Source organism: Anabrus simplex, chromosome 7 (assembly GCF_040414725.1).
Source record: "Anabrus simplex isolate iqAnaSimp1 chromosome 7, ASM4041472v1, whole genome shotgun sequence".
In the NCBI taxonomy this organism is placed as follows: domain Eukaryota; kingdom Metazoa; phylum Arthropoda; class Insecta; order Orthoptera; family Tettigoniidae; genus Anabrus; species Anabrus simplex.
In genome coordinates, this window is record NC_090271.1 from 346,471,932 (window position 1) to 346,485,477 (window position 13,546).

The following is a 13,546-nucleotide window of genomic DNA, read 5'->3' on the forward strand; positions in this document are numbered from 1 at the left end:
TGAATAGGTGGTAATTAACAAAATTATAAGAATTTGTATCACAAGTAGATCTTCAATACGGACTAAGAAAATGAAATTATATATTTATTGAACGAATCAACGACTTCCCGCAATTACAGGTTGCCACAATGGACAAAGTAAAGCATATCAGGATAGAGAAAGTTTTTATCACATAGAAATATAGTGATAATACGGATTTCTTAGATTATGGAGGTCCAAACAGGTGAGATTTCAGGATTTGTACAGATCCACGTATGGTGGTGGTAACTATTCTTTCAATGCTGTTCATGGGCAGGTCAAACTTTTTCCAGAATTCTACGAACAAGGCAGGTATTGTGCCACGAGCACCAATCATTAGGCCGATAATCTCTACTTCATTCAGCTGGTATTTATTTTTGTAGAACGGAATGGTAGGCACGTAGATGTTCTGTTTTTCAAGATGAACCTCAGTAGACTGGCCGACATGGTGCTCGAATCGGATGGTCGGATCGATAATGAAGCATTTCGTGTCGTTATCTTTAAAGGCAATTATGTCAATTCGTCTTGTGCTCCCTGTCGTAGACAAACCGTGGACTTCTTCATATACACGGAAGTTTTTGCTACGGAGTTCTTCTGCAATCAGTGATCTTATCTTGTGGTGACGTGAGTTTCTCAGTACTTCGCCGTAGGGGCAAGAACCCAGGACGTGAGCCAGTGTTTCTTTCTCTCTGACGCATCTGCGACAGAGGTTTCCATCCTGAGTTCTGCCCGGGATAGTTCGTACTGCAGAAACATTCGATGTCATCTTGATTGCCTCTCGCCATTCGCTACAAGAAAGTCCCTGGTGATGCCTAATCCAATTATTGGCCGGTGTGTACTCTTTATACAACTCTACACCGATCCCCTTCTGAGGAAAAGAGCACCAAGTTGTCATTTCACGATTTCTTAGTTCTTCACAATTAAGTATTTATTTATTTTCCACCTAGTCGATACAATGATTGCTTAAGGCAATTTTTAATGGTCAAAAGTGGTACATGTTTCGTATATTATCAACATCTTCAGCCACATAACACTGTTTAGATGAAAAATGTCCTAAGGACACTTCCTCTAAAGCATTACTTTGTCAATTTTATACATTTTTCATCTAAACAGTGTTATGTGGCTGAAGATGTTGATAATATACGAAACATGTACCACTTTTGACCATTAAAAATTGCCTTAAGCAATTACTGTATCGACTAGGTGGAAAATAAATAAATACTTAATTGTGAATCTATTGAAGTGCGATACGGACCATGAAGCTGATTTTATGTAATTCTTAGTTCTTGGCGGATTTTTCTTGGATTTGGAAGGTCACTGCCTTTATTGGAGAATCGGTTAAAATCTGTGATGTTGAGGGCCTGTAGACAACGCGTCGTTTCAGATGTCAGATCACGCATCCTTAAAACATAGCTATTGCTGGCTCGGCGAAGAGCGTTGCATGCGCTTATTTGTTGCAGGTGTACTTCCCAGGTTGCTTTGAAAAGTCCGAGGCCTTTGAATCTTAAATCAGAATACAGAGAACTATCGGGTGTATCTGTGGGTAATTGCAAAATTTCCTTTAGGGAGCTCTTTACCATTTTGTCGGCGGTTTTCAGGAAGCTAAGCGGTACTAGTCTAATTTCAGCGGTCTGAAAAGCATACACGAGAGTGGGACAGACTGCTTTGTTCAAAACAGTGAACTTTTGATCTGCCTTTAACAAAGGTGAGGCTGTAAGCGCATCTAACTTTTTGTGCAAGGTTTTTAAAAAAGTGTTTGCATCACCTTCGTGAAAAGTGACACCAAGATATTGAATTTCTTCTCTTTCTTTAACAGTACTGACCTTAAAATTGTCGTGAATATCGAGCACTCCGTCCACGAGTTTCCCCTTTTCAGTACATATGCCCACACATTTGTTGGCATTTATCTGTAGACCGATTTCCTGGAACAACGTGATAGCGATGCGTGTCAACTCAAGAGCCCCTTCCTTATTTATGCCAACAATAACTGTGTCATCGGCGAAACCTATAATACTAAGAGGGGGCAATTCTGCAGAAACTGATTTGCCATATGCTTGTAGTAGGTTTTCTTCTGTTATCTCATCAAAAATTAAATCTGTGGCCAAGTTATACAATGCTGGCGATAATGGTGATCCCTGCATAAGTCCTCTCAACAAGCGAATTGGCTTTGTTTTACCCTTAGTGGTTTCGATCTGTGTTGTATTGTCAGTCTGTAGATTGATGATTAGTTCCTTCAGTTTAGCTGGAAGTGGCTCGGCAGCTAGTGTTAGATTTAGGTGCTGATGTCCGATGTTGTCAAAGGCTTTTGATATGTCTAGAAAGATCACGGTAACATCTTGCTTATCTGTCTTTGCTGTCTTGAGGAGTCCTCTGAGAATGGAAGTATTTATCCTGGCATCCTGGCTGGTCGTTAAAGCCTCTTTGGTGTTCGCTGAAAGTTACAAAGGAGCGCAAATGCTGATCTAATACCCTTTCAATAACACGTCTAATTACCGAACAGATCGTTACCGGTCTCCAGTTTGACAGACATTCGACATCGCCTTTCTTATGTATCAACACGGTTCTAGCACTCTTTAGACAATGGAGTATTTTGCCTGTTGAAAGCATTCTAGTCGCAATGATTGCTACGATTTCGCATACCGTGTCGTCCCTGATGACACGTACTAAGACACGGTCAGGACCAGGAGCGGTATCTACTGCAATTCGACGTGTTGCGGCGGAGATTTCTTCTTTTGTGATTCTGGGGCTGTACGTTTCATCTAGCTCTACACGGTTTACGTCGCTGAATTTGGAGCAGTAATCATGCCTTATATTGGAATTTTCAATGGAAAATAAATCGGAGTAAGTGGCAGATATTTTGGAAATATCGACGTTGCAAGATTCGGATTTTGGATTAAGTACCCTCCGCATGGCTTTCCTTCGCTGATTGTAGAACTGAAACTGAGTGAGCTGATAGTCATATTTACATTTTCTTTCTTGGCATTCTCTCTTGGTCGCACGTTGTGGATTCGAGGACTTGCTATATGTTTTACCTTGATGTCCGAGACGTTGTTTTCTCTTGGCTTCGTAATATTTCGTAGCGGGGTGTTTTGGACCAGGTAATAGATGGATAGAGTTACTCAGAAACTCCGACAACTCCCACACGAGTGTGTCGAACTCAGAATCGTTTTCACTGGAGAACTGAATGAATTTGTTCTTCCATTCCTTTAATTCTGACTGGAAAATAGTCTCCTCTTGAACAGGATATTGCTGCTCAATGGGAATAATATCATCTTCTGACTGAGATACGCGTTGACTGAAGTTGGTTAACAAGATAGTTCGATGTATTTGTGGATGAGAGCGACTAATGTGAATGTTTACACCTCTCGCTCCTTGAAAATATCCACCACAGTGAGGGCATTGGGTTCTTCGTGTATCGGAATTATCTTCCGGTCTGTTCACAGTATCCTTGTTTTGTTCATCTTGTACATCTTCACTTTCTGTCTCGGAGTCCGAATATTTATATTGTGGTCTAAAATTTCTTCCTAACGAAGACAATATTCCCGTGGAGCCCGTAGAAGTAGTAGGTCGTTCCGTCGGGGCGTAGTACTGATTCTCATTCTGGCGTAACCTATCTTTATGCTTCTTTCCCATGTGGACAAGCAAGCCTTTATGAGAAAAGGTTTTATCACAGTGAAGACATTTATTTCTTGTTTCTAAATCGATCTCCATTCTGAATGAGGACGGTGGTTAAGCGAAGTGCCAAAGTTTAATGGTATAACAATTCATGGCAGAGTACCATAGCGACCAGGTAACATCTTAACTAAAATCTAGCGCCTAGCGATCGTGGCGAAAGTATTATCAATTAACGGAGAGGTCAGAGTGGACTCTTGCAAAGAGAGTTAACTAAGGACCATATTATCGCGGCCCCCTTCACCAGCCTCTATTGGCAGTTATTTGAGTTAAACGTAGTACAATGCGTGCGCTATTTTCAACTGATGGTTTGCTTGATAACATGCAATCTATGATTGACATAACAAGATCGATTAAAATGTCTACTATCGTTGGTACCAAAATCTATTAAAACCAAGTACAATAACTCACAAAAAGAGCCACGATTCCGCCGGATAACATCAGTGCACTAATAAAACCCGTGGAGAGATGGCGTGGAATGACATTAGTAGACGAATAAGTTTGAGTGGCATTTATAAAAGTAGGAAAGATCACAATATGAAGATAAAGTTGGAATTCAAGAGGACAAATTGGGGCAAATATTCATTAATGGAAGGGGCGTTAGGGATTGGAATAACTTACCAAGGGAGACGTTCAATAAATTTCCAATTTCTTTGAAATCATTTAGAAAAAGGCTAGGAAAACAACAGATAGGGAATCTGCCACCTGGGCGACTGCCCTAAATGCAGATCAGTATTGATTGATTGATTGATTGATTGATTGATTGATTGATTGATTGTAAATGGCAGACTGTGACAAAAGCCTGTAGTCTAATATCTTGCAACTTGAGTATGGTATGAAAATTAGCCTCTCGAAGACTAAATTGATGTCAGTAGGTAAGAAATTCAACAGAACTCAATGTCAGATTGGTGATACATATTTTAACTATTTAGGTTGTGTATTAACCCCGGATGGTAACATAGTAAGTGAGATTGAATCAAGGTGTCGTAAAGCTAATGCAGTGAGCTTGCAGTTGCGATCAACAGTATTCTGTAAGAAGGAAGTAAGCTCCCGGACAAATCTATCTTTACATCAGTCTGTTTTCAGAACAACTTTGCTTTACGGGAGCGAAAGCTGGGTGGACTCAGGATATCTTATTCATAAGTTAGAAGTAACAGGCATGAAAGTAGCGAGAATGACTGCTGGTACAAACAGTTGTGTAGTTTCTGCCGGTATGTCCAATATAACTTGTGTCACAGTTGTTATAATAACCGGCAGAAACTTCACCATCCGCTACAATGGACACATAAATGCAGTAAAACACAACCATTTTTCATCAATAGGTCAACATGTAGAAGAATCTAAGCATAGTTTCACAGACATCAATAATGACATGACGATATTAAACATAAACTCTAAGGGCCCCCTGCTCAACATAACCGAAGATTTCTATATTTCTCTGGACCAATACGCTAACCCCAATCATAACATTAACAACATTACAGAGAAAACCAGCATAATTTTTGATAAAGCCATTCCTGCAATAAAGAATGACTATCTCAAAATAGTTAAATTGAAATAATAAATATGGGAGTTCAACCTATTCAATACAAATAAATAAGAGATGTAGAGATTACATTCTTATTTAATTAAATGTGGAAATGATACCGGTTTCGAACCCAGTCTGGGTCATCATCAGCCGATTATAAGTCGAAAAACAATGCATAAGTAAGAAAGAAGTTAACGGTCAACCCCAATTTCAAATTAAACAACATTTCTGAAAAACCCAACATCCTATTTGACTTCCTAATCCTTCTTCTCAAAAATTCTAAATTTCTAAACCTGAATTCAATATTCCATGCCTTACAAAGTTCCTACCCACATTTTCTACCTCCAGTAACCCACCCTAAACTACTCCTTCATCCCTATCTTATCCTTTCTCACCACCTTTTAACTTTAAACCCTTTTAATCTTTTCTTATCCACTAATCTTCTTTCTTTATTAACGTATCCTATTTTTCTTTTCACCTCTATATTAAAAAAAAAAAAAAAAAAAAAAAAAAGCTACATTGCCACCTTCATTTTGGTTCCTCATTTTGAAATTTTAACTCATGCCTTGCGTCCACCAACTCTGACTACTTTTCAATCACGGCCTGAATTTTTTGATATAAAAAAAATAGCGTACTGTGCATACACGTTTTCATTTGTTTCCGTTACTGCGCTTTTTTCCATTTTTTCTATTCACTATTGTTTTTTCACGTCAACTGTTCTAAAAATCTTCAAGATCATAATTACGTATTCAATTATATTGAATCGTATTATAAGTGTGTGTATATATATATATATATATAGTTGAAGAGGCGATATAAAAATGACGGAGTATATATATATATATATATAAGTACATTTTCGTGAACTAAGCAAATACTTGATCATTAATCTATCCTTCAATCTCCGTCAGCGTATGAAACTACAGCACTTGACGTTGTAAACACCGCGCCGATCTTCTGGAGCTTGCAAGTTACTTCGGTTGAGCTGCTCGTCTTCGGCTACTTCATGACTTTAGATCTTCATATTTGGATTGTGTTATGACTTTGTGCCTGACGGTTTATGCAGTCTGGCTCATTTAGCTGTTCTCTGCTTTTCGTAAACATCGTGAGGCAGTGCCAAACATTGCGTGTGCCGTGCTGACGCTCGGAAGATTTCGCATTACTTCTTTTAAGTGACTTACATTTCACTTCGTCTGAATTTTATAGTGCCTACTCCGTCAATTTTATATCGCCTCTTCAACTGATATTGTGTGGTCTTGACCGTTAACTTCTTTCTTACTTATGCATTGTTTTTCGAGTTATAATCGGCTTTTTACAATGCTTAGTAAAGCTAAAGGTTCGACCTATTCAATACGTTATCGTAATGGTCTATTTAGAACATCACATATTTATTTAACTTATCATAAAATACATCTTTGGTACCGGTTTCGGCAATCCACTATGCCATCATCAGCCATTGAGTTTTTTATAGCAAGGAACATTCAAAAATTAAAAAATATGCAATAGCAAGTCCTATTCTTACATGAAAAACATTAAAAATATAGCTAAATAGCATAGGCCCATTGTACTATACAAATTAACATGTCTTTTTTTGAAAATACAATATTATTTAGTGCATCTAAAATTATTTTATATATAATTGGCAAAGTCTATGATTTGGTATACCTTATGTACAATAGAATCATGTAAAATTGATAAAAGAATCTACTTTTTGCCATTTAACCAGTTTTTAAAACAACAAGTCCTATTTTACATGGAAAATATTAAAACTTGGCTAGTTAGTATTAACCCTTTTTTTATGTTATACAAGTAACATGTTTTGTTAAAAAATAAAGTATCTTTTTGTGCGTCTAGAATTGTTTTTTAGGTGCTTAAAAAGACTATGGTTTGATATAGTTGATACACAGGAAATTTGATGTTTCTATAAAAACCTCTGTCATTTTTAACACAGTTCTTAGTTCCTCATAATATGCGACTTATACTGTTTTAGATAATAAATACAGGTTCTTCTTCCTTAAACTTATTGAAACAACAGTCTATTTGACTATGTAAGTCCTGATGTGTTTTTTCTTGTTTGAGTATTGCTTCTAGTATTTTCCAATGTAAATAACTGTGTGGCTGAGGCCGAAACTATGGTTAAGATCTTGAATATTATTTTATGTGCCAGATGGAAATGGGCCGTAAATAGTGTTAATCTCGAACCAGTACGGACCTAAAAAAGGAAATAGTGAAATGAGTATGAGTTATTGAGAACGATACGCGGTACTATAGAAAAGAATTGAAGATATGAAACTCACCTCAGGTTGAATGTAACAGCGTGCAGAGAGAGTGAGGAACAACTGCTGAATGTCTAACGCCAGACAGCCGGCTTAGCTGTAAGGCGGGGCGTATTATGTAGGGGAAGGGGACGCAGGAGAGGTTGCGTTCGCGTGTGCCTGTGTGTCAGGGGGGCGTGGACTTTGCCGGGGATAGTAGGCCAGCGCGCTACGTAATATTTTATATACGGATTGATTTTTAGGAATTTTTAAACTGTTAATTAATGAAATAAGCATGTCAAATAAAATTGTAGGTTTTTCCGAAATATCATTTAGATTGTAATTGGGATTATAATATTGATCTAAAGTAATGTAACATTGCTCTGTTAGGTCTAGGAGTGGGCCTTTATTTATTGTTTCGATGATGTCCAAGTCCTTGTTGATACCGTAAAAATTGTGTTTGTATTCCTGTATGTGCTGACCTATTGCCGAAAATTTTCTATATTTTATGGCATTGACATGTTCATTGTATCTGATATTAAATGATCTCCCAGTCTGTCCAAGGTAAACACTGGTACAGTCGTTGCAATGAAACCTATATACACCTGATCTATCGAATGGGTTTTGTATATTAACCGATTTTGAGTTGTAAAAAATATCTAAATTTCTATTATTGGTTTTTGAAGGCAATATTGACATTTCTTTTTTTTTAAATATTGGTTAAACGGAAAATGTCAGAGTTAGACATTCAGCAGTTGTTCCTCACTCTCTCTGCACGCTGTTACATTCAACCTGAGGTGAGTTTCATATCTTCAATTCTTTTCTATAGTACCGCGTATCGTTCTCAATAACTCATACTCATTTCACTATTTCCTTTTTTAGGTCCGTACTGGTTCGAGATTAACACTATTTACGGCCCATTTCCATCTGGCACATAAAATAATATTCAAGATCTTAACCATAGTTTCGGCCTCAGCCACACAGTTATTTACATTGGAAAATACTAGAAGCAATACTCAAACAAGAAAAAACACATCAGGACTTACATAGTCAAATAGACTGTTGTTTCAATAAGTTTAAGGAAGAAGAACCTGTATTTATTATCTAAAACAGTATAAGTCGCATATTATGAGGAACTAAGAACTGTGTTAAAAATGACAGAGGTTTTTATAGAAACATCAAATTTCCTGTGTATCAACTATATCAAACCATAGTCTTTTTAAGCACCTAAAAAACAATTCTAGACGCACAAAAAGATACTTTATTTTTTAACAAAACATGTTACTTGTATAACATAAAAAAAGGGTTAATACTAACTAGCCAAGTTTTAATATTTTCCATGTAAAATAGGACTTGTTGTTTTAAAAACTGGTTAAATGGCAAAAAGTAGATTCTTTTATCAATTTTACATGATTCTATTGTACATAAGGTATACCAAATCATAGACTTTGCCAATTATATATAAAATAATTTTAGATGCACTAAATAATATTGTATTTTCAAAAAGAGACATGTTAATTTGTATAGTACAATGGGCCTATGCTATTTAGCTATATTTTTAATGTTTTTCATGTAAGAATAGGACTTGCTATTGCATATTTTTAAATTTTTGAATGTTCCTTGCTATAAAAAAACTCAATGGCTGATGATGGCATAGTGGATTGCCGAAACCGGTACCAAAGATGTATTTTATGATAAGTTAAATAAATATGTGATGTTCTAAATAGACCATTACGATAACGTATTGAATAGGTGGAACCTTTAGCTTTACTAAGCATTGTAAAATCTTGAGTCAATACGGACAAAAAATGAAGTTTTTAATACTAAATAAATTATAATCGGCTGATGATGACCCAGACTGGGGTCGAAACCGGTACCATTTCCACTTTTAATTAAATAAGAATGTAATTTCTACATCTCTTATTTACTTGTATTGAATAGGTTCAACTCCTATATTTATTATTTCAATTTAACTGTGATACTTTTCAATACGGAACAATGAAATTTTTATCTTTAAATATCTCAAAATAATAAACACACGTCCTAACAAACCGACGAATCACAAGCCTAACCCCGCCCCTACCTCCACAATAGCCACTCCTCCTTCCCCTCCACCTACATCCCTCCTCACAGCTAACATGAGCCCCAGACGTACTCGTAGCAGAACACAGCAAGTCTCCAAACATACTGGTACACAACCTCCACAACAACAATAGTAAGTACTCTTTTCATTTTCATACATACACCAGGCATTCCTTCATACGAACACTATACTCACATTAACTTATCTTTACAGATAACAACCACATAACATGCATAGACAAGAGGTGCCGCCACCAACTGCTCTAAAACCAAACCCTGTCTCGCAGTATATATAAAACTTACTGGAGTACATCAATAGTTGAATTGCCAGTACTCAATTTTCAAAAAAAAATTTAATGACAAGAGTTCTTACAACACATCATATCAGCCATAGAACATTCTCGACGATCACCTAATACAACTAAATTAGCACAAAAACCACAAGAAGATTGAAGAATGAATGCTACACAACATGAACTCAAATTTTAATAGACGTTTTTAAAATATATACTATGTTTTAGTGTGTTATAATTTTCAAGTGTTTTATACTGTGGCCTAAATGTTTTAAAGTGTTTAATGTACTCATATCCATGTACACTCAATAGGTTTTAGTTTATTGTAAGCATCACTACCACCTTTAATCACAGATATTTTTACATAACAATACTGCAATATATTTTACTTCCATTCTTCATTAGACATCCGGATGATCTAACGTAACATCTTTATAATTTTGTCTACTGATTATAAATGTTATGTACTAGCTGATGATGGCCATGATAGGCCGAAACCAGTACTAGTGTAATAATTCATTCACAACAAATAAGTATTGATCGGTGGAACACTTTTCTTGTCTATACATTGAATCCAATCAATACGGAAAATGAAGCTTATAAATAATAAAAGGTGGCATTACCATACGCTTGATGATAGGTAGCTCGCAGAAGATCATATCCTGCAATCTTTTCTCTTGTTCTCAACTGCTGATCATCTGCAGCATGAGTTTCTTGGATAACTACTAAGTCAACTTCATAAGAAAGTAGCAGTTTAGACAGCGCTTCACTCGTGGATCGGCTAATGCCTTCTATATTAAGTTGGCAAATACAGACAGAAGGTCCCAGTCTCCTAGTAGTAGTAGTGGTATTTTGGTCCTGAAAAGGACCTTTGGATAGTGAAGCCATGTTCATTAATGTTGTATCTTGACCAGGAGAGAAATATGTCTGGTCGCCTGTTCGCTGTTGCTCGCTTAGCACCACCCGGGGATCAAGTATAGGGTACTTTACGGACGTGAGCAACAATGGATGTTTACAGGCTAGCATGCTGCTGTGAGAAATGTTGATAATTTCCTATGCACCCCTCCAATATTCAAGGTCAATTACATACATATGCATGTTTCCATACAGACATAAGGGTTTACTTTGTACTTGTGGCTGAGCAGCACCAAGTAGGAGCGAGATGACACATTGTTTATAACGATGGAACAGGTAAAAAGAAAGTGATATTGGAATGTCTTTTGTTTGACTGATACTCTCACAGAAACCCCCAAACACTCCATAGATTGAACCTTCATCTCAGGCCACAACAGTACAAGGAATAAACATATCTGATATCAAGAAAAAAGAAATACAACCTTATTGACAACTTTCATTTATGACATTTCATAAAACATCCTCATCTGATAAAATGATAACCTGTATGTAGCTCTCTACAGAAAAAAATAAGGATCAGGTGTTGAAGTGAATCATGTTCTTTAGCCATTGTACACAATTTTCACAAAATTGGATACAAATCCATCACATTTCTTGGCAACAGAATATATGAATATATGAAACAATATATGAAACAACTACCTTCATTAATAAAGAGGTTATGAAATTTTTACAGTCTGAATGTGATAAAGCTTCATTTCTTCTTCAGAAATGGGCACTGGAGCTCCTGACATAGGATCCCTTCCATCTGATCCCTTGGGGAAAGCAATCACATCACGAATATTAGGAGTACCACACATTAAGGCAACAAGCCGATCAATGCCTGAAACAAATAATTTCTTTTTTAATTTCACATTTCTGGAACCACCCATGAACATTCAAACAAGATATTAATTCAAGAATATTCAATGATCTATAATTGGAGGTATTAATAAAAGGTAACAAGCAAGATGTTCATAACCCACCTCCTGGGTTGTGCTAAGCAGACTTCATCTGCAGGAGATGGGCAGTGAGTTCATGAATTGATGGCCCTGAAGAATTTTAACTAGCCTTTCTTATTTTCTGTTAACTAAGGAAGAGATTTTTTTTTAATCTGCCTGTCTTTCTTCACCTCATGTAGATGCAAAGGTGTAGTAATAAAAATCACTACTATCCATGATTACTCTTACATACTTTCACTCAGCCCGTGGGTGTGGGCGGTAGAATAACACCCATTCCTTGTCTGTCGTAAGAGGCGATTTAAAGGGGCTTGAGAACATGGCTGGCGACTCAGTCCTGGTATTGTTTCCACTTACTTGTGCCAGGCTTCTCACTGTTCGTTCCTATCCCACATCCCTTGTTCAACTCTTGTTCTTTTCTGACCACGATGGTATTATGTTTACACGGCCTGGGGAGTCTTTCATTTTCAGCCCTTCCTGGCCCTTGTTCTCCTTTGGCTGATACCTTCATTTTTCAAAGCATTGGGCACTACTGCAGGAACTTCTTCAAAAGAGGAACAACATATCGGACGATTTTTACCTCAGTGACGCAATGATTAATTTAGAGTGGATGCAAGGAGGTTATAAATTAAGACATATATCAACAAGGCTTGCTGTGCATGGATTTCACCATAAACTGTGTGAATCCAAGCAATTTCATGATCCCTGCCATGACTGTAAGTGCAGAAGATGTGGTGAACTCTGTGAGAGATACCATGTACTAAGGTGCAAATTGAGAACAGAATCTCTGAGAAACTTTTGTGAGTCAGTGTAATACTTGTATTCATGCACATTGTGCGCAATTAAATATTTATTTAAAGCATTGGGTCCCTTCTATTTATTTCTCTCCGATTAGTGTTATATAGAAGATGGTTGCCTAGTTGTACTTCCTCCTAAAACAGCAATCACCACCACTACCACCACCACTGCAGTCTAGACTAAGTAAGCAGTGTGAGCAGATGTGCTGAGTGAGTGCTCAAGGATGGGGATTATGTTGGAGCTGTTTCGAGTGAGGATTGGAATTCATAACTAATTATTTATTTATTTTCCATCTAGCTGATACAATGATTGCCTAAGGCAATTTAATGGTTAAAAGTGGTACATGTTTTGTATATTATCAACATCTTCAGCCACATAACACTGTTTAAGATGAAAAATACATAAATTGACAAAGTAATGTTTTGGAGGAAGTGTCCTTAAAATTAACATAAGATTGACAACAATTTTAAGGACATTCCTCCAAAGCATTGTCAATTTATGTTTTTTCATCTAAACAGTGTTATATGGCTGAAGATGTTGATAAAATACGAAACATGTACCACTTTTAACCATTAAATTGCCTTAGGCAATCACTGTATCGACTCTGTGGAAAATAAATAAATACTTAGTTGTGAATCTATCGATATAGACCATGAAGCTAATTTTATGTAATGAGGATTGGAAGCTGGCAGTGCACGAGGAAGAAGAAAAGGGAATTATATAAGAGAATTAAGGGAGAGAAAATAGGGAAGATGGCAGGGATGGTGGTGGCGGTGATGATGGTAGCGCTGCTAATAGGAGGTGTGGCGATTAACTCAGGGCCTGGTCCTGTGGGCGCCCACGAGTGTGAAGAAATTGAGGCGATAAAAGATGTGGCGAGGGAAATGATAAGGGATCATTCCAAGAAAATAAAGGACTTAAGGCAGTGTGTTACAAAGAGAGTGGAAGAGACAGAAGAAAATGTTGAGAGTTGGGGGAGGAGATGGAAATAATACAAAAGAAAGTGCAGTTGCTGGAGGGAGAGGTGCCGAATCTGAAGAGAGAAGT

General features: G+C 37.0%; 1 protein-coding gene across 2 annotated transcripts in view; it reads right to left on the reverse strand.

Annotated features, from left to right (window-relative positions):
* Positions 1 to 11,166: 11,166 nt before the first annotated feature.
* Positions 11,167 to 13,546, reverse strand: part of AspRS-m (aspartyl-tRNA synthetase, mitochondrial) — a 348,037-nt gene continuing 345,657 nt past the window's right edge. For both annotated transcript variants that reach the window (XM_067151851.2, XM_068228690.1), the window contains exon 13: positions 11,167 to 11,586. In XM_067151851.2, coding sequence (XP_067007952.2) covers positions 11,423 to 11,586 — 164 coding nt within the window. In that variant the 3' untranslated portion in view covers positions 11,167 to 11,422. The remainder of the gene's footprint in view (positions 11,587 to 13,546) is intronic.